This window comes from Pelodiscus sinensis, chromosome 17 (assembly GCF_049634645.1).
Source record: "Pelodiscus sinensis isolate JC-2024 chromosome 17, ASM4963464v1, whole genome shotgun sequence".
NCBI classification, from domain to species: domain Eukaryota; kingdom Metazoa; phylum Chordata; order Testudines; family Trionychidae; genus Pelodiscus; species Pelodiscus sinensis.
In genome coordinates this window covers 26,791,422-26,816,969 of record NC_134727.1, presented here as the reverse complement: position 1 = coordinate 26,816,969, position 25,548 = coordinate 26,791,422, and the positions used below count along the sequence as shown (strand labels likewise).

At 42.1% G+C, this 25,548-nt stretch overlaps 1 protein-coding gene and 1 long non-coding RNA gene across 5 annotated transcripts in view; one reads left to right on the top strand and one right to left on the bottom strand.

The window, feature by feature from the left end:
* The window catches only part of FSTL4 (follistatin like 4), a 600,213-nt gene that overhangs the window by 497,572 nt on the left and 77,093 nt on the right, over positions 1-25,548 (top strand). For both annotated transcript variants that reach the window (XM_075900372.1, XM_075900373.1), the window contains exon 7: positions 20,447-20,613. In XM_075900372.1, coding sequence (XP_075756487.1) covers positions 20,447-20,613 — 167 coding nt within the window. The remainder of the gene's footprint in view (positions 1-20,446; positions 20,614-25,548) is intronic.
* Positions 1,171-24,957, bottom strand: LOC142818732 (uncharacterized). Of its 3 annotated transcripts, none has more exons than XR_012896359.1 (3): positions 24,811-24,957; positions 11,831-12,004; positions 1,171-1,450 (listed from the first exon to the last, which is right to left on the bottom strand). It is a non-coding gene; the product is annotated as an uncharacterized LOC142818732 (long non-coding RNA). The 3 variants fall into 3 exon arrangements; XR_012896358.1 differs by lacking the exon at positions 1,171-1,450 and adding an exon at positions 3,594-4,050; XR_012896360.1 differs by lacking the exon at positions 1,171-1,450 and adding an exon at positions 11,074-11,136.

Here is a 25,548-nt window from a genome sequence, read left to right as displayed (position 1 = left end):
AATGCCAATATGATGCCACCTTTCAGAAATCACAACATAAATCAGAATGGAGGGTATCAGATTGGAGCATTTTGATAGAGCTGTTTGTGAAATCTGAGTAGTTTAAAACTATTTCTTAATGCTTCCTGAACCCCCAATACTCTATGGCCTGGCTTGTCTCTATTTTCAAAGTAATTTACTTATATATTATAGCAATTCCCACAAGTGCTGCTATAGTTAATGGTCTGTCAGTGTTTCCAATGATAAACCTTAGGGGTTTACAGAGCAGCCATAAAAATTCACTACAGAGAGAACTTGGTATGCCAAGTCCTACACCAGAAGCTATCTTTTTTTTCTTCTCAGATCAGGTATAAATCTGTTCAGCCACTGTAACTTATAGGAGTTTTAAAAAATAGTTTAGTAGTTTCAGATGTTTTTGGTGCCTCTATAACTCAAAAACAACATAGTTCAAATATATACAATGCTTGCCCTTAAAAAGTTCCATTAGTTTTAAAGGCTGCCCATGTTAATAGAATTCCATTCCCATTTTAAAGATAGGGCATATCTGAAGGACTAGTGCAAGCTTTAAAGCCAGTGGAAGTTTCAAGTGTACATATTTGAACTAAGCTAATCCAGAGTTACAGAAGCACAGCGGCAAGTGAAACTGCTAATTTTATTTTGTTATTGAATTTTACACTGCTTTTAACTGGAAAGGCAAGAATGGGTTGGAGAACAGAAATTTAGGGGAGAGCTAATAAGGTACTTTTCCAACTGTGCATGTTACTGTCCTATACTAAGAGACAGGACTGATGTCATTGTAGGAATGTGAAAATATCAAATTCAAAGCAAAAATATAACAGTGAAAATTATAAGGTTCAAAATGAGCAACTTTACATAAGTTAGGTTTTCATAAGTCTTTTTAGTACATTTTTCTATTGTACATGGATTAAATAAAAATCAATGACTTAAATTTATCAGGAGTTCCAGAAGGATAGCTATGTTAGTCTGTAGCTGCAAAAACAAAGAGGTGTCCTGGGGTTAGGTCACCTGAGGGCATGTCTACACTAGGAAACAATTTCAAAATTACTAAAATCGACTTAATCACTCCCGATGTAACACCATGGGGAAGCACTGAAATTAGTTAGAAATAGTCTGAAATAGTGCATCCACATTGAATGGAACCTACCTCGAATACTTCCTGTGGCTGCTGGGTCAGGCAAGCTGCGATGCATGTTTTCAGGGGCTCCTCTCTATGGCCGCATCTCACAAGCCACTCTTCCAATGCCTCCCTCATCACGGGGCACAAAAGGGACACAGTAGGCATGTGCCTTCTTGTGCTCTGGTTGCCCTTGCAGACACCACAGCACTCATGGCATGGAGCCAGAGCCAGTGCAAAACCCTTGTGCTGTGCCTCATGGAGCAGTACTTCCAAACTTCCCCCATGTTGCTCCAACAGGACGAGGATGAAGACCTGAAAAAGGAACCCCAGCGTGGATCACAGGCCCTGCTCACCCTAGTCCTGGCATTCCTGTTGCTTCACATTCCCCTCAATCGCCTGGACACTGTGGAATGCCACTTCTAGCAGCGGGGAGATAAGCTCGGACTGGTGGGACCTCATGGGATGGAATGATCAGCAGTGGCTGCACAACTTCCATATGCACAATGCCACTTTCCTAGAGCTCTGTGGGTGGCTCACCCTGCATGTGACCCACCATCCCCATGGCAGAAGCACGTGGCCATCACCCTCAAGAAGCTCACCACCGCTCAGTCAGGAACCAGTTCAACATGGAGCAATACAGGCAGTCCCCGACTTACGCGGATCCGACTTATGTCGGATCCGCACTTACGAACGGGGCTTTTCTCGCCCCGGAGCTCACAGGCGGCGACCCGCCGCCCGTGTCCTCTGGGGCGAGAAAAGCTTCTCCCGGTCTCCCTGGTCTGCTGGGGGGGTCCAGCAAAGCCGCTGGACCCCCCCCCCCAGCAGACCAGGGACACCCGAGGAAAGCCGCCGCCTGGGCGGCTTTGCTCATTTCCCCCGGAGCAAAGCCGCCCAGGCAGCGGGACAGGAGCAAAGCCCCGGAGCAAAGCCTCCCAGGCAGGGGGACAGGAGCAAAGCCGCCCAGGCGGTGGGGGTTCCGCTGCCTGGGCGGCTTTGCTCCCGGGCAAACGAGCAAAGCCGCCCAGGCGGCGGCTTTGCTCGGGTGTCCTTGGTCGGCTGGGGGGGTCCAGCGTCTTTGCTAGACCCCCCCAGCAGACCAGGGAGACAGGAGCAAAGCCACACGGGCGGCGTGGTCCCTCCGCCTGTGCTGCTTTGCTCGGGTATCCCTGGTCTGCTGGGGTGGAGGGGGCGCAGCTAGTGCGCCCCCCACCCCCCAGCAGACCAGGCTTTTGTTGCGGGACGCCTCGGGTAGAGCAGCTGGGGTGCTGCCAGGTTGGTCCTGTGGGAACCTACCGGGCAGCGCCCCAGCTGTTCTGTCCCAGGCTCCAGATTCAGCAGCTGTTGAAACTGATCAGGCTGATTCCAGGAAGATGGGGGCAGAGCAACTCTGCCTCTGGCTTCCTGTAGTCAGCCCCTGGTCAGTTTCAGCAGCGGCTGAATCTGGAGCCAGTTCCGACTTACATACAGATTCAACTTAAGAACAAACCTATAGTCCCTATCTTGTACGTAACCCAGGGACTGCCTGTATATAGTTGGGGCCATGCTCCTGCAGGTAGCAAAGGCCATCAACCATGTGCTGGTACAGAGGATTGTTACTCTGGGGAACGTGGACAGCATCCTGGACAGCTTTAGCCCATGGGCTTGCCCAACTGCCGGGGGGTCACAGACGGCAACACATATCCCCATCCTGGCCCCAGACCAGCATGCCTTGGACTTTATCAATAGGAAAGGGTACTTCTCCATGGTGCTGCAGGCTATCGTGGATCACAAAGGATGCTTGACTGACATCAACGTTGGTTGTTCGGAATAGGCGCACAACTTCCGCATCTTCCAGAACGCCTGCTTGTTCTGAAAGATGAATACCAGCACTTTTTTCCTTGGTCACACCAGGAAAAAGTGATACAGCTGGCCCCTGGCTTCCCTGGCTCATGAATCCATACATGGGCAGCCTAGACCCCAGCAAGTAGCAGTCCAGTGCCAGGCTGAGCAAGTGCTGCATGCTCATTAACTGTGTGTCCAGCCATTGAAAGGAGAGGTTCAGGAGTCTCCTCACTCAGCGAGCATAACATCCCCTTCAAGGTGGTGACCTTCTATGTACTCCACAACTTTTGTGAAAGAAAGGTGGAGACTTTTCTGCCAGGGTGGGTGGGATTGAGGCTGAATGTCTGGCCAGAGAATTTGAGCCATACAGAGAGCGCATGAAGGGACTATGCTTATCAGGGAGGCCTTGAGGGAGAGTTTTGTGCAAGGCCAGCTGTGAGACTCTCCCCCGTGCCTCTCCCCTGCATCCCTTCTGGGTGCTTCTCACCCCTCCCTTCCCCTACCTGTCCTTTCCTTCTCCTCCTCCTCCCCCTTCCCCCTTCCCACTTCTCCCCCACCCCCCACCCCAGCAGAGCAAACAATAAAGCCATATGCCATATTTCTTGAAAAAACAGGACTCTTCATTAGAGGGACATAGAACAGGGGAGGGATGGGGTAAGAACTTGGAATGGGGGAGGATGTGGGAGGCTCAGGGATGGGGCTCAGAGTGCCACCTGCCTCCAAGTGGTCAGGAGGCTTTGGATTCCCAGGGGCTGCCAGGGCCCCAGAGTTGGCTGGGGAGGTGGCTGGTGGCCCACTCCCATGCACAGTGACATGTGCTCCATCGCCAAGGTGACAGAGGAGAACTTGGCATCCTGCTGGCATGCCAGCTGGTTACAGGTGGCCTTCCTTTGCTCCCACTCAGCCTGATGCTCCCCCCAGTTGGTGGCCCACTCCTGGTGCTCTTCCTGGAGTCTCTGCATGAGGGACTGCAGGCAGGCCATCTGCTCATGCATGAGGTCCTCCCAGGTGCATTTCCGTCGTCAGATCCCATTCAGTTGGGTATATGGTTTTGAGAGGTGGGGGATGTGCTAAGCTCGCAGCTGGCCCAGCTGTGAAGAAAAGTTACAAGGGCAGTCATCACAGGAGATACTGCGTATGAAGTCAAGCCCTACGAGCTTGGTAGTGTGGATGCTCTGCTTATTAATTCAACCTTAGGAGGCTATTTTGAAATAGCACTCTAGTGTAGACTAGGGCTAAGCTGCCACAGTATTCCTCGTTGATTTATCAAGAGATAACACAAATATATTCATTTATCTAGTAATATTTGCTATGATTGCAGCCACAGGCTTAAAGTAATACAGTCTGGATCTTATTTAAGCTCATGGAAGAGCTTATCTAAGATTGTGCAGTTTACATAACTGTAGATAACATCGTATACAAATAACAGACACCTACAATAATATATTCTGGTAGAACACCGTGGATTAAGAACACAGAAAAAGCCTTAACTTGAACCTCTAATCTCACCAAAATAATATTCAAAGATTTAGGAGTGCAGCTCTCACAGTCATTAATTAGAGAAGCACAACTAAACATCCTTTCATCAATGTCAAAATTTAGAAATAAATCCCCTTGCTTTCTTGGGTTCAAAGAATAACTTTAAAATTACTTTCTCCATGTTATTCAATGAGCAGGAGAAAGTTGGAAATTACAGAATGTCTTTGTTTTATTATTTAAATGGGCAAAAATTGTTAGTCATGTGTTTTAATGGTATGATGACTATTAGGAGTAATTAGGGGAAGCCATTAGTCCATTAGCAATTTTACCTTTTAAATTAATTAATTGACTAGAAAAATGGAAGCCTGTTACAATCTACAACGGGCACTGTTGACACAACATGGGAATGTTTCATCAAAAATTAATCATATCAATATCATTTTTAGCATCTGTGGGAAATAGAAATTTAAAATAAAAACAAATGTATTTATGTAAACTATTCTCTAAAATAATTTACTTACGCCTATTTACATAACTAATTCATCACTTATCACCGTTTGGAGATTAGATAAATAACAGTGAACAATTTATATTTATTCATGTGCTTTCAAAACGGAATGAATTATCTCTTCCTGCATACACTTAATATTTTCCCTCTGATTAGTAACATGGATACAAGGATAGGATTTTACAAAAGAAAACATGTCATGCTTATTCCTTTACAAGAAAAGGGAATTCAGACTTTAAATCAACATATGTATAGAATATTTGCTTGGTTAAACTTTAATATGATTGACATAAACAAATGACTGGAGAGTTATACGGTGTATTAGTCCAAATTAAAATGGTCATTCAAACCCAAACCCTCAAAGATATTTAAATTCCTAACTCCCATTGGATTTAGATGCTTTGAGATACATCTACACAGCAGGGCTATTTTGGGATACCTTAGGGTATGTCTACACTACCCTCCTATTTCGAAATACGAGGGTAATGTAGGCATACCGCACTTGCAAATGAAGCCCGGGATTTGAATTTCCCGGGCTTCATTTGCATAAGCGGGGCGCCGCCATTTTTAAATCCCGGCTTGTTCGAACCCCGTGCCGCGCGGCTACACGTGGCACGAACTAGGTAGTTCGAACTAGGCTTCCTAGTTCGAACTACCGTTACTCCTCATTCCATACCTAGTTCATGCTGCGTGTAGCCGCGCGGCACAGGGTTCGAACCAGCCGGGATTTAAAAATGGCGGCGCCCGGCTTATGCAAATGAAACCCGGGAAATTCAAATCCCGGGCTTCATTTGCAAGTGCGGTATGCCTACATTACCCTCCTATTTCGAAATAGGAGGGTAGTGTAGACATACCCTTAGGGTATCCCGAAATAGCTACCCAGCATCTTTTAAATGCACCTATTATTTCAAAATATTTTTCAAAATAACAGGCGTGCTATTTTGGCTTCCATGTAACCCTTGTTCCACGAGGGCTAAGGGATGTATTGAAATAGCATGTTATTTCAAAATTTGGCGCTGTGTAGATGTGCCAAATTTCGAAATATGCTATTTCAAAATACAATCTAAATTAGATACGCAACTTGTGTAGTGCAAATTGCGTATCTTCAAGTTTAGGGTGCTGTGTAGATGCACATTCAGTGTCCTTTGAGATGAATTATCCCTCCTGGCTAAAAATATCTGAACCCTAATACCATTGATGCTAATGGGAATATGTGTTTAGGGACCTCTCATCACCTTTTCTGTGATACTTCTTCACTTTCCCATTCAATGCTCTTTTAGGCCTGGTTTACACTGGAGCAGAAGATTGACCTAACATATTGACCTAACATAGCAACTTCAGCTATGTTAATTGCATAGCTGGAGTCGATGAATCTTAAATCACCATCCACACAGTGGGAGGGCGACAGGAGCAAACGCTCCCATCGATTTCCCTTACTCCTTGTAAGGAACAGGAATACTGGCACCAATGGGGGTGCCCTGTGAATTTGATTTAGTGCATCTTCACTAGATCCACTAAACTGAACCCCAGAAGATTGACTGCAACAACGTCAATCTTCCCCACAGTGTAGACATGCCCTTAGATGTACTTGTTCATTAGTTGGAGTGTTTTAATATTTTATTAAGCATAGTAATTTATTTAATTGATTTAAAGTCTGAAGCATGAGGATTGTATCCCTTTCAAAACTCTTTGTACAAACTTCCATAACTCTGATTATTCTTGTTGCCCATGTAATTGATTTTAACACACGTAATGATGAATGTACAAGTGGGTTTAATGTGTCAGTTATTAAATGGGGTTTTAATGTTTAGTTTAGTTCAGTTTTACTTTCCTCTATTTTCATACTTTGTTTAATCTAAAATGCGTTAGCATCAGGACTATGAGGAATTGTTGAAATTTGATTGGCATGAGAGGAGTTGTCTTCTCGAAGAATAACAGTACATAGCATCACTTCCGTAAAATGATAATTATGTCCCCACTCATATTTTGAATTATATATATCAGTCCACATTTTATATCTTCAGTACAAGATTAGAAAGCTATCTCAGAGAGTCATAGCTTGTGGACTTCATGAATAATGAGAGGAAAGGTTTAAGGTACTAAATTCTTTCATACCTCTAGAAATATGGTTATGCCTTTTTATGTCTCTGAAAACAGCATTACTAATTTAATGGAGGATTTTCAATAAAATACTCCTTGAGGTAGCATACCCAAGGTACTGAAGATTTATAAATTACATTAATAATGTGAATCATTGCCGATGCGAAATAAAGCTGAGGTGTGTATATTTTCACTTGGCTATAGAAATCATTTTATTATATACATTAATTCATCTTACAAGCCTTATCTGAATACTCCATTGCTGCATCTTCTTTCCATGGAAATCAAACTCTGAAAATGTACTATTGCAATAAAATAGACAGGGGTTGCCCTCTACTAAGGGACTTGATTCAGCCTGGCTGCCACAGAAAGGTGGAAACAATCACTCCTAATACGAGATGGGGCAGCTAAACCAGAAAGGGAATTTTGCTGGGGGAGGATAGTATTGTCTTAACTGCTGTCCTCCTCAAAGATCCCCGTGGGGAAAACATAGGAATCCCATTAGTAGAGCCCTCACAGATAAAAAATTTGTATCTGCATCCACATATATATCTTCAAAAATGAGTCTTGGATACCTGTGGATATAAAGCAGATATCCACAGATTTGCAGGGCTCCACTCATTAGTAGAGGCTGCCTCAGAGATGCACTGATTTAGTGCACATACCATACCCAGATATCCTCTCAGTTAACAGTACCTACTTTTGAGGATATAGTGTTTGTCTAAGGACCTTCTCCCCAAGCCATCAGACCAGGAATTATGGAGGCTCAGAACTCTTGTGATTTGCCAAAAGGCATCTATTTCAACCATATAGGCCAGAACCTGGTTTCAGTTCATCCTTTATCTGGTATTGATGGAGGGGGAAAGAGAAAACAAAACAGGCAAAGCTGCTTTTTCTGTATTTCCAGGTTGTTATTCAGGAAATGTTTTGTTTGGTTTTGCTTGATGAATGATACTCCATTGACACTGGACATGTCTATAGCTGAAGAAGTGATAAAACACCTCTAAATAGGATTAGTTTGCTGACCGTCAAACACCTGTAGAACCTGTGACAGCCAGATCATGTTTCTTGTAATATATATTCTTAAAATGTCTGTTCCACAGCTTTATGAAGTCCTGCAAATAATTTGTAATGTAAAACAGATCATGTACCAACCCAGTTTTGTGGTCTGTCTACTAGAGCTAGGAACCAAACCAAATATATATTCCAAATGCTCTATATATTATTTCAGTTATAGTTATTCTCTGTAGAGCACATCTTGCATATACACACAGGAATCTGTCCTTGGTTATCTTCTCCTCTTCCTCTACATTGTCTAGTTAGATATCCACATTATCTCTTAGCATCTTGTCCAATGTCTCTGTCATCCTTTCTCCAACTGTCCTTTTCCTATTCTTCACTCTAACATTTACGATTACCCTCAGACAACTCTTTCTCATCAGACATCTCACTGACATCTTTAAGTCTATAAGCCAAATTCAGCCTAGATGTAACTAAAGTTCAGGTTTTTTTATTGGGTAACTCTGTAGAAACATAGACTAATTCCACTGAAATCACGTGAAAAGGAAAAATAATGTTAAAAGGCTTACTATAATTTTCAGCATCTCCTGTCCTTCCTCTCTACCTTTAATGTTCTAGTTTTCTTGGGTTACTATTGCCTTCTCAGGGTATGTCTACACTACAGCGCTATTTCAAATTAAGCTAATTTGAATTAACACATCTACACACAAAACCTATTTTGAAATAGCGTTTTGCTATTTCAAAATAGCGTGTCCACACTGAGTGGACTCTGAACTGAAGTTAAGGCTGCCTGGAACCAGTGCTGGCAGGGTATCAGGTTAGGACTTAGTGTGTGGGGCTGCTGCCTGAGGCTAACTGAGCTCCGTGCTTAAAGGGACCCGACCCCCACCTCGGACAGACAGTTCTCAGGGTTCCCCACTTGCTTGTCTACCTCGATGAGGGACAGCAAAGCAGTCCTGTCTTGGAGTGCCCTGAGTGCCGATACTCAGGACACCACAGCACTCAGCCACATGGAGCCAGAGCTGCCCCATTGCACACCAGTGCATCACGTGAGGTCGTTGCCATCAGCCTGGCTGTTCTTGCTGCAGGCTGCCATCCAGGAGGTCCATCGGGGGGCTGTCAGGATACAGGAGGCCCTGCGGGAGAGCATCCATCCCAAGGAGCCCTCAGAGCCACCCTGGTCCTCCCCACCGGGGGCTTGTGCCCCATTTCTCCCTCATGTCCTTCCACTTACTCCTCCCTAGCTCCCCTTCCTGATGTCTAATAAAAGACACGTATGTTCAAAAATAGGAACTGGGTTTATTGAACAAAACTGGGGAGGGGATGAACCTTTGGGGAGACTGGGAAAAGGAGGTGGAAGAGGGGAAGAGAGAGGGTGGGAGAGAGGAGAGGGAAACCTGGGAGGAGAGAGCTGGAAGGGTGAAGCAAGGGGAACAAAGGGGAGGGGACGCTCAGGGCTCAGGGTTGGGGGTCTCGCCAGACCAACTAGATTTTTATGCAAACCTGCTACTGGGCTCGCATGTGGCCTTTGGTGGCCAGGCTGGCAGCTATCCTGCCATAGAAGGCCACATTCCTCCATCTAGTGCGGAGATCATGGACGTTGGGGGCACCCCCCCCAAACCTGAATAAGGTCCATGATCTCCACCCTGGACCAGGAAGGCGCCCGTATTCTCCAGCCCCTGTCAGGCTCCTGGGAGCTAGCAGTGGAGGGCTGGCTGCCTGTGGCTTGCTGGCTCGTGTTTTGGTGCCATTGGGTCAGGGGTCCCGGTGGCCACTGCTGGCTCTGGGCTGGCAGGCTTGGAACTGGCACAGGCACTGTAGCTAGGTTCTACTCCTTTAATGGCTCCAGGGTTGGGGGAGAGGAGAGTAAGTTTACCTGGTTGTGCCCAGAGTGGCCACCAGGGCTCCCTGGGAAGGGCTGGAGGTCCCCTATTTCGAATTAAGTATCTACTCAGCACTTAATTTGAAATAGCTATTTCAAATTTGGCGTTACTCCTCGTAGAATGAGGTTTACCAAATTCGAATTAAACGCTCTGCTATTTCGAATTAACTTTGAAATAGCGGTTTGCATGTGTAGACACTATTAAAGTTAATTCAAAATAAAGGCTGTTATTTTGAATTAACTTTGCAGTGTAGACATACCCTCACAGTGGCTATTTAACTGAGACTTGCCATAGAAGACCAGATCCTACTACCATTGAAATCAATGGCAAAATGTTCATTGAGTTCAATACTGCAGTATCAGGTGCTAAAGTAGTAAACAGACTTTTCTAGTGACTCATTCAGCTTGTAAAACAAATGGCAAGTACTGGCGAAATACACAGTGGCATACCCTTGTGTACCATGAAGTATATGCTAAACTACCTTAGGACAAGAGTAACAAATGCCATAAATCTGTGAGCTGCACAAATCATTGTTCCATCTCCATCCCCCAAAATACGTGGTTTTGATCAAGCTGAGTTTTTGGGTGAAGGTTTATATTTGATTCTTAGCTCATGGAAAACAGTTCATCCATGCCTAAATTCGGGTGAGAGTTTTTCACTTGTCCTATCTTAATTAAGAACACTTATAGGATAAAAATTATTTTGTCCTTTAAGCAAGAGATTAAGCAATAAAGCGGATTAGTTCATTTTTCTAAGCACTGAAAAAGGTATCTATGAACAAAAGTAACAATGATTAAAGATAGTAACAATGTATTGGAAAAGTATATTTATAGGTTTTAAACGGAAAAGATCAAATTAATGATACTGAGTATTTTAAAAAAAAAATAGAATCAACTGTATAAATTGTAATATGTGAAATGGAGGGCTGGCATCCGACATTTACTATGTAAATTATCTCTAAGCCGTGCTAAATCAATGAGTTTTGCTCTATTGATGCTCATTCCAGGTTGCTCCCTATAATGACCTCAATTATACATGTCTTCATTGTGAAATTATGATTGCCTTTGGCAGGCTGCAAATGACAACAGAGGAAAGATTTCCACGATAAAACAGCACAACAAGTAATACCTGCTCACATTAGCATGCATAGCTTGATGTGTAAGTCAGTACAACTCCAGTTTAACAACCTAAGAAATACAATACAAAAGAGAAGAAGGGATAGGGAAAAATGTGAAAAGGTATCTTGATATTAATAATAATAAACGTAATAAGACTGCATATTTTAGAAATATGTCAGAGGGGTCTATATTTGCAAGGAACTCTTTATGTCTTATAAGTGGAGTGTGGGCACACAAAGACACCAACTGTAGAGCTACAATAGGTCTTCCCACTCTAACTCCTAACAGTAATTTTGGAATTTGTTTTGCCCTTCTCGGTTGCCAACAGTAACAATTTTGTCACAAGTGCTGTGCAATTTGCAGAGTTGCAGAGAATAGCTTCAAAAACCAGAAGGCAAATAAAACCTCTCTAATGTGCATTGTTTTTATAACATCTCATGATATTTAAGCCAGTCTCATGATTTTGGGGGAGCTGAGTCATGGATTTTCAGTGCTTGGCATTGGCAGGTAGTACTGTACAGTTGACTTCTAGAAACTGTTCCATTCCATTTCTGGTATTGAAAATGAACCTACTCCAACAAATGAGCAGTATTTGACAGCCTGGGACCAGGTTAAAAGTCTGGACCATTTGCACAATCAACTACGAAGGTAACAGGAACCTGAAAGCTGCTGAGCCAGCCCCAAGGAGCAAAGGACTTATTTCTGGCAGCAGCACAAGTTCATGACCCCATGGAACTGGCAATAAACAGTAGAATCTGCTTACTTCAGTTTGACTGGGGACACATTTTCTCTCCCCTGATACGCTATTTTTGCTCCAATCTTTTTCATTGCAGTCCCTCTGCTGCCAACTTCACTTTCTGTCCTTCGTGTTTCCATCCCATTTTGCCTTGTTTCTTCCCTCCTTCCTCAATGCACACATCTCTTCTCTCTCTTTTTCCTATTAAATGTACAAGGTCATTTTAAAGCAAACATCATGTACTGATTTGTATGCTTTATAGCATGCATGCAATTGCTCACTGTTGGGGCAAAATTCTCTGCTGGCCTAACTCTATTTGAGAATTGGCCCTTAATGTGCAAGATCATTTCGGTACTATGGAAATAGGTGCTGTTTGAATGGTTTCAATTTCCTTTTCTTCAAGCATGCTGAAAATCCCAAGTCTTCTAATAGTTTTCAAAAAATAATGTGATCAGATCAAGACTTAACATGGGGAATTTATAGAAGAGCTTATGCTAGAGAAAAGCTATTACTGTTTGAGTCACTTATTTAACGAAGATGTAACATAGGTTTCAGGTTTTTAAAATTGAGGAAGCATATTTTTTTTAAAAAGCTCTCATGGAATTTTAAAAAATTGCGTTTTGATATTGCAATACTTAAAGCAGCTGCTGATTTTTCTTTGACAACACTTAACATCTAGAACAGTGTTTCTCAAGGTGTTCCAGAGGCCCGCTTTGCGAAAGCCATTGGTGGGCCTGCATTGCTTTGTTTACCTAAAGGGTCCATAGCCACGGAGTCTCATGGCTCCCATTGGCTTTGGTTTGCCATTTCCACTCAAGGAAATTGTTCTTCTTACAATACAATTATTGCTGAGCTTTGTTAGGGTGCTGGGTTTTTTTAAATACCCGGGCCTTCTCCTCAATTATTAAATCCCTTTCCTTTTGTGTGTTTGTGGGGTGGGGGGAGCTAAATGCTCAAAGCACCCAGATTTCCCAGAATGTACAGGAGTTTCATTCACAACCATGCAAGTAGAGATCAGCACGTTTTACACAGCTCAAAATTATTATATGTAACGTTCCTATGATATCATTGGTATTACAGAAACCTGGTGGGATGGGACGCATGATTGGAATATTGGTATGGAAGGGTACGGCTTGCTCAGGAAGGACAGACAGGGAAAAAAGGGAGGAGGGGTTGCCTTGTATATTAAAAATGTACACACTTGGACTGAAGTGGAGATGAACGTAGGAGATAGCTGTGTAGAGAGTCTCTGGGTTAAGCTAAAAGGGGTAAAAAACGAAGGTGATATCATGCTAGGAGTCTACTACAGGCCACCTAGCCAGGTGGAAGAGGTGGATGAGGCCTTTTTTAAACAATTAACAAAACTATCCAAAGCCCAAGATTTGGTGGTGATGGGAGACTTCAACTATCCAGACATATGTTGGGAAACTAACACAGCGAGGCACAGGCTATCCAATAAGTTTCTGGACTGCATTGGAGACAACTTTCTGTTTCAGAAGGTTGAAAAAGCTACCAGAGGAGAAGCTGTTCTGGATTTGGTTTTAACAAATAGGGAGGAACTAGTTGAGAACTTGAAAGTGGAAGACAGTATAGGGGACAGTGATCACGAAATAATAGAGTTCATGATCTTAAGGAAAGGTAGAAGGGAGACCAGCACAATTGAGGTTATGGATTTCAGGAAGGCAGATTTTGATAAGCTCAGAGAACTTGTAGGTAAGGTCCCATGGGAAGCAAGACTGAAGGGAAAAACAACTGAGGAGAGTTGGAAGTATTTCAAAGGGACGTTGTTAAGGGCCCAAAAGCAAACAATTCCGCTGTGTAGGAAAGATAGAAAATATGGCAAAAGACCAGCTTGGCTTAACAAGGAGATCTTGCATGATCTCAAAATAAAAAAGGAGTCATATAAAAAATGGAAACTAGGACAACTAACAAAGGATGAATATAGGCAAGCAACACGGGAATGCAGGGGCAAGATTAGAAAGGCAAAGGCACAAAATGAGATCAAACTAGCTACAGGCATAAAGGGAAACAAGAAGACCTTTTATAAATACATTAAAAGCAAGAGGAAGACCAAGGACAGGGTAGGCCCACTGCTTAGTGAGGAGGAAGAAGCAGTAACAGGGAACTTGGAAATGGCGGAGATGCTCAATGACTTCTTTGTTTCGGTCTTCACCGAGAAGTCTGGAGGTGTGCCTAACGTAGTGAATACAAGCAGAGAGAGGGTAGGTTTAGAAGATAGGATACACAAAGAACAAGTTAAAAATCACTTAGGAAAGTTAGATGTCAGCAAGTCACCAGGTCCTGATGAAATGCATCCCAGGATACTCAAGGAGCTGATAGAGGAGGTATCTGAGCCTTTAGCTATGATCTTTGAAAAATCATGGCAGACAGGGGAGATTCCAGAAGACTGGAAAAGGGCAAATATTGTGCCCATCTATAAAAAGGGGAATAAGAACAACCCAGGAAATTATAGACCGGTCAGTTTAACGTCTGTCCCAGGGAAGATAATGGAGCAGGTAATTAAGGAAATCGTATGCAAACACTTGGAAAGTAATAAAGTGATAGGGAATAGCCAGCATGGGTTTGTGAAGAACAAGTCATGCCAAACTAATCTGATAGCTTTCTTTGATAAGATAACGAGCCTTGTGGATAAGGGAGAAGCGGTGGATGTCATATACCTACACTTTAGTAAGGCATTTGATACGGTCTCGCATGATATTCTTATTGATAAACTAGGTAAATATAACTTAGATAGGGCCACGATAAGGTGGGTGCATAATTGGCTGGATAACCGTAGTCAGAGAGTTGTTGTTAACGGTTCTAAATCCTGCTGGAAAGGGATAACAAGTGGAGTTCCTCAAGGGTCTGTTTTGGGACCCGTACTATTCAATATCTTCATCAATGATGTAGATATTGGGATAGAGAGTACTCTTATTAAGTTTGCAGATGATACCAAACTGGGTGGGGTTGCGACTTCTTTGGAGGATAGGGACATAATTCAAAATGACCTTAGCAAGTTAGAGAAATGGTCAGAGGTAAACAGGATGAGGTTTAATAAAGAGAAATGCAAAGTGCTCCACTTAGGAAGGAACAATCAGTTCCATACATACAAGATGGGAAGCGACTGTCTAGGAAGGAGCATGGCGGAAAGGGATCTAGGGGTCATAGTGGACCACAAGTTGAATATGAGTCAACAGTGTGATGCTGTTGCAAAAAAAGCAAATATGATTCTAGGTTGTATCAACAGGTGTGTTGTAAGCAAAACTCGTGAAGTCATTCTGCCGCTCTACTCTGCACTAGTTAGGCCTCAGCTGGAGTACTGTGTCCAGTTCTGGGCGCCACATTTCAAGAAAGATGTGGAGAAATTGGAAAGGGTACAGAGAAGAGCGACAAGAATGATTAAAGGTCTAGAGAACATGACCTATGAAGCCAGGCTTCATGAACTGGGCTTGTTTAGTTTGGAAAAAAGAAGATTAAGGGGGGACATGATAGCGGTTTTCAAATATCTAAAAGGGTGTCACAAGGAGGAAGGCGAAAATTTGTTCCTCTTGGTTTCTGAGGACAGGACAAGGAGTAATGGGCTTAAAGTGCAGCAGGGGAGGTTTAGATTGGACATTAGGAAAAAATTCCTAACTGTCAGGGTGGTCAAATATTGGAATAAATTGCCAAGGGAGGTGGTGGAATCTCCCTCTCTGGAGATATTTAAGAACAGGTTAGATAGACATCTGTCAGGGATGGTGTAGGTGGAGCTTGGTCCTGCCTTGAGGGCGGGGGGCTGGACTCGATGACCTCTCGAGGTCCCTTCCAGTCCTATTATTCTATGATTCTATGATTCTATGATTCTACTCTTGCTCTGAAAAGAAGTTACCCAATTAAAAAAAAGGCAAATTACTCTGCAGTGCGCTGATTTACTGGTAGTGTATTAACTAATTACACAAACCAATTTTACAGGGCACACAGACCCTTCGTCTACTTTTTGTGATATTACAATTATATTTTCTTCTCTTTTTAAAAATCTTTCTTCTCTCCAGCAGTTCTTTGAAAGACCCATGAATAACAGGGGAAACTCACTATTGCCCTGTATCAACAAAGAACTTAAGCACGTGCTAAATTTTAGATGTATGAATAGTCCTCTAGACATGAATAGTCACGGGGACTACTCTCTTAAAATTTATTGTCAGCTGTAGTGTAGTTCAATGTATTGTCAAATATACAAAACCAATGGCAGTTTTTCTCCCTATTCCTTTTGTTGTAGGTAACTGCAATAGCTATAAAACAAATACATTAAGGTTGTGTCTACACTACACTGTTCTTCCAGAAAAAGAGATGCAAATTGCGCTTCGCAATTTGCATAGCTTTTTCCGCTTCTTTTTTTGGGACGAATCTTTTCTGACATTTGGCCTATCTACACTGGGCCAAATGTTGGGGGAAAGAAACCCTTTTTCAGAACATCTCTTTTTCCTCATAAAACGAGGTTTACAGGATGCCAAAAAACACATCTCTTCTGAAAATTTTTTTGGAAGAGCAGACATGTTCCTTGGACGTGGCAGAGTTTTTTCAAGCTACCTGGAGAGTATCCTGGAAAAACTCTCCAGTCTAGATGTACCCTAACACAGAATTGTGGTTTTTAAGTTGATTATGTCCATTTAACATAGGTATACATCTGAATAAACCTGGTTGTGTAAGTGTATCTTGGATAATGGATGAACTTTGGTAAAGCAGTGACTAAACGCCTGATAAATAATTATAACTAATGTAGAACTATTTCAAATTTAATGTGCTACTAACAATGTGCTCTCAAGCCTGCTCAGTGAGAAAACAAAAATGTATTGTGTTTTTGTTTTTCAATTGATCTCTACTTACTATGTGTTGTAATCTCAAAATGACCTTTTGGATATAATTTCAGTAAAGTATGACAACTATTCAATTTTCTCCTTTTCTACAAGTAAACAGTTGCTTTACTCTAGCACACTTCAAACATGCAAAACTAAAGCCTATTTGGCTATAATTTGCAAATAAATCTATTTTTTATTGCAGCAAAGCACTCAAAAACAAAATCCTGTTGAAGAGGGTGTTGATGGGTTTTAGGAGTGTTTTGTAGCATTCAGTGCAGTGTGAAAAACAGCACATAGGATTAAGGAAAAAATGTAATAAGAAATAAAACACAGTTTTCTAGCGAGTGATCCTCTGTATCATTTCTCTTCAAAGGAAGATGATCCTTATGAGCCTTAGTCCATGCTACATATTATACTAATTAACTGTTGTTTATCCTGTCAAGTACATACAATATACTGTACACATTAAAAGGAACTGCGTACTTTAGCAAAAAAATAGCTACAGTACTAAAGCATATAGCCAGTATGCATAGTCAGGGCAGAAAGGAAGGAAATGATGGTAGAATATGGTGCTATAATTAGTGACTGTGGGACACTGTACATTCCTAAGATGATGTGAAGTTTTGATTGAGCAAGGGCAAAAGGAATTTAGAAGCAGTGTGGTCCATCAGGTAGAGAACTCACCTGAACTGGGACTTAGAATACCTGGGATCTATTCCCAGCTCTGCCACTGACCTACTGTGTGACATTGGGCATGTCACGGCACCTGTCTGTGCCTGTTTACCCTCCTACTCTTTGTCTCTCCTGTCTATGTCGATTATAAACTGCTTGGGGCAGGAACTTGTATTTATTTACTTACCTTGCTTTACTCATGAGATTTCTAAGCACCTCCATAATCCAAATACCAATAATAATTCAGCCTGTTATAATTTTTATAGCTACTATTTCTTGCCCACAATTTGTGCTCTTCCTAAAGTAGCACTGAGAATATGAAGTGGAACAAGAGCTGATCTTTTGCACACAGCACATGGAATGTCATGTTGATTTTTATAGTCCTGAATCAACTGAAGACCTCCAGCAGTGGACACAATTTGCAACACACTAAGTAATACATTATCTTCTGACTTAGCTGGGGGAAATACGGACAAGAAGGATGCGGCGGTCATCTTTTCTGAACTGCTTGTCTACTTGGAGGTTGATGATTGTTTCATGCCAGCCACCTGAAAGGCCTTTGCACTCAAGTGTTCACAATCATTTGATAGATTGACAAGCAGTGGGAGAATATGAAGTGAATCCTTTTAGTTTTTCCAGTGCTACCAGAGGGAGAAAATCCACTAAACCAGAAAAGTCTCCAAGCTAGTAACTCAAGAGAAGCCAAATGCAAATGAAAAACTCAGGCGAAATTAAAAGTCATGGAAAATAGTGTTTATTTTCATGCATAGGTTACAAATATAGATGTTGTTTTCTTTTTTAATTTAGCACATTTGATTGGTATAAATCAAGCTAAAAGAGAACTATGTATCTTCGATACAAGCAGTACAAAAGATTTTCCTTCTGAGGATTTTCACCAGTGAGAGAAATCACAACCATGTCCTCCCTAGAGTTCCCTCGGACATTGATTACGTAATTGTCCAGATTATATGAAGTTCATCCCTCTTCAGAGGGCCAGAAGAGGGCGTTTGCATCACTTAAATTTAATTTAATTCTATTAGATTACTTGTGCTGGTGCTCTTCACAGAGATATATTTCATTAATTGCAATGGGAGAAGGGAAAATCCATGTTATGTATGTTGCCAGTTGAAGTTAAGAGATGGGGGAAGTAAATTGGCCCACCCCAGCATTTCTCATTTCAACTTGGGCATTGTCCAAAATAAGTTTTTCCTAAAATGTGTGAACTAGGCAATATCACTTTGTTTGATCTTTGTCTCATGCCAGCTAGTTAATTTCTGTGGATATGAATAAAGGAAAAAGACAGACAGCAGAGTGTATGCAATCAAATGATCCAGTCCCTAATCACAGTTTCTGACAAAAGCTCATCAAACAGAAAGGGTGCAACAGGTTTTTCCCTGCTATTGTCTTCCTTACAAATTTCAGATTGTTTAGAACCACGGTAACATGGCTGTAAAATTGTTGCTGTTTTTTTTCATTGCTACTCAACAGTGACTAGTGGCAGGCTACGGCATATGTCTGGTGGACCCATTCAAACAGTCTTACTTAAAGCTTCCCCTTGTCAAAATAATGAAAATTGCTTAATGTTTCAATACGCCCAAAATTGCTTTCAGAGAAGTGACAGGTTTTAGGCGGAAGTGCTGTTATATGAATCAAACGCCAGTTCTGATAACTCTCGTTATTTAATCGTGATGAGACTCCTGCTGTTTCTTCACAAGTTTTTATTTCCATAATATCCATGTTTGCACTTAAAAAAAAATCTTGTTTTGCTCTTTTCTCTCATGGCAGCTGCCTTTCAGTTAGCATTATACAGCAACTGTTAACTAATGGAAATCCACAGGCACAGAAGATGTCTGCTTTCCATAGATGTAGGGGCTCTCTAAATCAATGCACTGCTATCTTGTTTGTTCTTCAGCCAGACTGAAGCAATGTAGCACCAAAAGTGGTGTTGAACTTTCCATATTTCTCTTAATGGGCTGTTAACTTGAAAAGCTCAGTTTTGAGCATTGAAATGGGACATGGTTTCAAGGGCTTTTGTGTAGATGCCTTATGTAAAGGCGCAAGGAAAAAAATATCATAGGAAAGATAAAATTGTGAATGTTACTGTTTTTATGACAGTGCAGCTCGATTGCCTTGCTGCTTGCTCACTGCTGCTGAAATGATTAATCATGATTATCTGCACTGGCAATAATTCTGACATCAGTTGTCTTATTCAGACACATAGCCATATATAGAAAAATATGCAAACACATCTTTAGAACCATTGATCTGGAAAAGTGGTTATAAAGAAATATTAAATGGGCCAAGAGCCTGAACTAGGCATGTTTTTTAGATGTAGGTGCAAATGAAAATAAATTAAAATTTTAAACGGAAAATATAGGAAAGATGTTGCAGTTTTTTAGCAGAGGAAAAAAAGTGCTACCTGACATGTTAGGTAATATTTGGAAACTGTTGATTTCCCATCCTATAGGCTCTATATTTCACGTTAAAAATTCAAAACAGCTAGGTTTACTAAAAAATGCAGCTAAAATATTATTTTATTGCTGCAGTATATGTAATCTTATTTCTGCTACTTCAGGGAGGAATGGAACATGTCTGATATCATTGCTCTACTTTAACTAGTAAGGACGTTGTCCAACATCCAAAGACTTAAGTTAAACTGGAAGCTTTCATTGCTTTGTTGCTTCAGCTGATCCTTTTTACTGTGGATATCTTTTTCAAAGCTGAAATCTGTTCAAAGAATGAATGGGAGAACAATGGCTTCATTTTGGTACAGGTTGAACCTCTCTAGTCCGGCACCCTCTGAACCTGACTGGTGCCAAACTAGAGAATTTGCCAAACCACAGGAAGTTAATGTTGTCTAGCAGCATTACCAACAGTTCCACTGCTTACTGGGCCCTTAGAAGACATTTAGGGATAAATTAGGGCTAAATAATAGCACCGAACACAAAGAGGCCAGACTGGTGAATGTAGACAAACTTTATGGGACTGTAGGAAACTTGGCCGCGCCCATGATAAGTGGACATTTGGCTAACTAAAATTATGGCAGACCATGGATGTTGCCAGACCAGAGTGTGCCAGACTAGAGAGGATCAACCTGTAGTGATAATTTCTTGCTTTTTTCCCTTCCTTTTGGCAGAGGTGGTACAACTCACTCTTCCTGAAGAGCAGAAGGTTAGCATTACCACGGTGACGGTTGGACTGAGCGCTGTATTGACCTGTGCTATCCATGGAACCCTTAGGCCCCCCATTATCTGGAAACGCAATGGAGTCATACTGAACTTCCTAGATTTGGAAGATATCAATGTAAGTTTTCTGCTGTGATTGCCATTTTCTTTCTAGTAGAGTATGACTGTTCATTTAACAAGTGACAATAGCTTTAAGTGGTCTGTTTTATTTTATAATTACAATGGAACAGTGAAGATGGATATTTTGTATCAACCATGACTAGGGAGAAAAAGGAAACCAAGTTAGACAAAGTAAACCACTGAGTATATGGGTAACATAGTACGATAACATCTACTGCCACCACTTCATCCCTCATGGTTCACAGCAGTCCAGCGAGACTGAGGGTCCGTGGGGACCAAAACTAAAAATCATGAGCAAACTGGCTACATAAGCCATGAATCTCCCAGCCATCTTATTTCCAGTGCAAAGAAACATATTTACCCATCATGGGAAACCACAAGTCTGTAACCGAGAAAAATCTCTCCCATACATCCAGTCAAATAATACACATTTTAACCCCCCTTCCTCCCACTCTCACTTATATTTTGGGATGGTCAGGGCTAAGTTTTTCTTGAGCTACTGGTTTATGGTTCAAAAGTTTGAAGTTTCAGCTCATCCTGTAAGGCATGACAGTGCTCATTCAGGAAGGAACATCTGTATCTATTAACTTATCCTACTATCCTATGCTGATGCCTAATTATGAATATGTGGGTTAGTTGCTTGCTTTCTTTGAACTTTTTTACATTAACTTGGCAAGTTATAGACTATCTATATGTAACCCCTCCTGTTCGCTAGGCCAGGGTGAGGTTATGCAGCATAGGCGGAAACCTTGTGACTTCTTACACCACTGTGGGAGGCTAGGCCTGAGGCTGTTTGGTGTGCTCTACATTGTATATGTGTGTGCACCTCAGACCAGACCCACTCAGATGAATCACCAGGAACAGGCTTTATTCTGTAAAAAAACATAAAACAGGATCAAAGTTCAGCAGCCCCTCCTCTCAGCATGCAGACCTGTGCTGCTTCTAGCACAGTCCCTGCTGAGACCCTCCTGGGCACAGAGGTTACAGCATACAACACAGCCCCCTTACAACGTGTTCCAACTTCTACAGTAACTAAACCCCACAATAACCCAAGTCCAGGTTCTCCCTTTATGTCACTTCAACTCCTCTCAAGGTGCTCTATAGCCCTTTCTAGTCCTTCCTGAAAAAACATAAAACCGAATGACAGTTCAGCAGCCCTTCCTCTGAGCATGCAGCTCAGTGCTGCTTCTAGCACAGTCCCTGCTGAGACCCTGGCAGGAACCAGGAAGTTCTCCCAACATGCTACAGTTTGTAGGCCACAACTTGTAGTTCCCAGGGCTGCTGCTGAAACACACTGGATCTTGGGCTACATATACTTGAACAATGTTAGAAACGTATTCATTGAATTAATAACATGTCATTTTTGAGAGGACGGGAAATAGTGTACAGAAAATATGGTCCCTATATCTTTTCTCTCAGCATTAAAATATGCAGTAAATCAGGTCTGTTGTAATTACAGAACAGTATTAGTTGATTTATATTTTTGTTCAGCTCTTGTTAATTCTAGTATTTATTAATTTAGGTTAAGAGCTGGCATAAACAGTATTATATCGCACTAAATTATTGTGGAACCTGGATTTCTGAAATGTAGAAAACCTATTGTTTTATTGTCTGCATTACAAACTGAAAACTACAGCGTATAGGATATAAGTGAATACTGCATCTTGGTACTGCATTTTTCTTTGTCAGAGTATGCAAATGTTGGGTATGTATCTGTATGGGTGTGCATGCATGCACATGTGTCCTAGATGTGTGGAAACTGTATGCCTACAAACTAATTTATTGCAAGCACAAATTGCCTATGTTCACCTTTCTAAATATTCTTTTCTTTCCATCAAAGGAAGTGCTACCCTTTTCAAGTGTAATTCATGTTGCCATCTGGAACATGACATTGAAATGCAACTTGAAACCAGCAACATATTGCTATAATATTAACAAAGGGACGTAGAGGAACTTTAATGAAGACAGGCAGAATAGCAAAGCTAGCCAGGAGCCAGTATGCTTGACCTAATTTCTTATAGATATCCTTCAGCAGCATGATGTGAATAACCACTCTTGGGTCATTGGCATAACATCTTGCCAAGATACTAAGTGCGGGACTAAGACTTTCAAAATTATAGCAGGAAAGTGACATAACAAAATGCATTGTGTGGTTTTGTTGATAAATCACTATGGCTACGTCTACACTGGCCCCTCTTCCGTAAGGTGCATGTAAATTTCAGCAGTCGTCGTAGGGAAATCCGCGGGGGATTTAAATATCCCCGGCGGCATTTAAATAAAAATGTCCGCCGCTTTTTTCCGGCTTTTAAAAAAGCCGGAAAAGAGCGTCTAGACTGGCCCCGATCCTCCGGAAAAAGTGCCCTTTTCCGGAGGCTCTTATTCTTACTTCAAAGTAAGGCCAAAGTAAGAATAAGAGCCTCTGGAAAAGGGCACTTTTTCCGGAGGATCGGGGCCAGTCTAGACGCTCTTTTCCGGCTTTTTTAAAAGCCGGAAAAAAGCGGCGGACATTTTTATTTAAATGCCGCCGGGGATATTTAAATCCCCCGCGGATTTCCCTACGACGACTGCTGAAATTTACATGCCCCTTACGGAAGAGGGGCCAGTGTAGACGTAGCCTATATGTTTATTAGTTCGTTAAATATTCTGGAATTAGACCTCTTTCTGGCCACAGACTAGAGCTGCTGTTTGCAGATTGTGAAGGCTCATCATAAGTCAATTAGTGTCAGGTTAATCAGGAAACCAGGAACTGACTTTTTTGGAAATATTTTTCACTAGATATGGGCTGAGGCGACTGTTTTAGTATCCAGAGGTGGATGAGGTTTGAGCTAGCATTTCCCGGTCAAGTTCAAGGTTAAATTAGGTCTAGGCTTCAGATTCAAGTGGTTTGAATCCTCATGCTCAAGAGTAGATTCTTACAAGATTTCAGCCAAAGATAGAGGAAATCCATGAAATCAGGTGTGTTAGGAGATACTAGCCACATCCTCACTGGAGGCCCCTTTTGTGACCTGGAACCAAAACCAAAGCCCAGGAATTTAAATTCCAACACACCCTTAAATTAGAAGGTGCTTGGTTTGTGGTTTCAGCTTGTATCTAACTGTATTAATTAGAATTTATAAGAGAAAACTATTAAAATTGAATATACTTTCACTCCTTTTCAAATCACATACATTTAGCATTGGGAGGGACTGACTCCTGGTTTTCATGATTTCAACCTGTGCCTAGTATTGCTAACTGATTATAAATAAAACCTTTATTTGACTGTGAAGAGGAAATATGTCCTAATCCCAATACACAATGTCATCACTCCTTTGACTAGTTATTCACTTTGGATATGATTTCAAACAATCATTCACTCTTTAAACCTGTTTCTGCTCTCAGTTATTCATGCTAGCTAGGCCTCTTCCTAAAGCAGGGATGGGCAAGATCCAGGCTGCGGGCTGAATTCAGGCCACCAAGTTGTTTGATCTGGCCCAGCCTACTGCTCCCCCGCCCCAGGCCAAATGAGACCGGGGAGGGGAGCCCGCAAAGTCTCTTCCCCCTGCTAGGGTCACACAGCACCAGAGGGAACCACCAGCTATTTAAAATGACTGTTGGTTCCCTCTATCTGTCATTTGTCCTAGCTGGGAGAGGGTGGGAGATTTTGCACACTCCCCTGCCCCCAAGCCAATCGGGGCCTGTGGGCAGGGGAGTGTGCAACATCTCATCTACCAGGAGCATGTGACACCAGGAGGGAACTGCCAGCTGTTAAAAATGGCTGGCTGTTCCCTATGGGCACTGCATGTGCCTGGCAGCATGGGGGAGGGGCAAGAGCCCTTAAGTGCTCCCCCACCCCACAGGGAAGCATTCAAAGTCTCCCCCTAACCAGGGGCACACCCCTTCCACCCAAGGCCCACCCTTTCCAGGGCTGGCCCACCGCCACTACCAAAATGGATGAAGCGGCCCCCCCTTCAAAAATTATTGCCTACCCCGTCCTAACGGTTTATCACTAGAAAGTTTATCAGAATGGCACTTTCAAAGACTTACATGGAACAGAAGCAATATCTGTTCTTCCATTTTAATGATTTTAATGATACACATTACAGTTTTACTTCTTGTCATCTAGCGCATGTTGTTGAGGTAAACAGCTTTTGCAGCTGTTAAACACCTCAGCATCTTTTCCTTTAACTAATCTCCAAAGACTTTTACTACTACTTACACTCCACTGGCATCTGTATTCTTCCTTCTTGTTATCAGTGATGTCACACAGGAGATTTTGGAATTATGATCTTTCACCTCCAGCCCTTCATCAGAATAATCTGAAGGACTCTGTGGGTTCACATATATCTAGCAGGGGGAAAAGGGAGGGAAAGAGGTTGTGTGTTTCAAGCAGTGACCAAATAAAGGATATTTGTGAGGTGTATACAGTTGCTGCCACTTGAAAAACATCATTTACTAATAGATACTTCTCAGTAACTGTGATCTGAGTGTAGGGAATATCTGCAGTACCTGACTGCATGTCTCATGCCTTCTCTAAACCTCATTAAATCAGCTTCTTTAATTAGGGGAGCCTTAGATCCATAATTGTCATTCTCAAGCCATTCTTCAGGTAGGGAAGTGGGATGTGAACATGTGAAGCAGTAGTGTGCCAGTGCTGCTCAGTTCAGAAAATGCGGCACCAGTCTCTGCATGTGATTCCAGATGGTAGCATTGCTTCCTTTGCTAATCAGTGATGTGGACTAAAAACATGGTATATTGGCGTTGACATCACTTTTGAAGGTCATTCTGTTTTGTCACAGTCTTACAATATCACATTCCAAGAAACATGAAGTTGCATTTGAGATTATGATGTTGCATCTTGGTATTTATGCATAGACATTTCCTGGGCACATGGGAGTGGAAAGGCTAGCCATTTTTGCCATTCAGTTTTTGCAATCTGTGTGTCAACTCTTTCAAG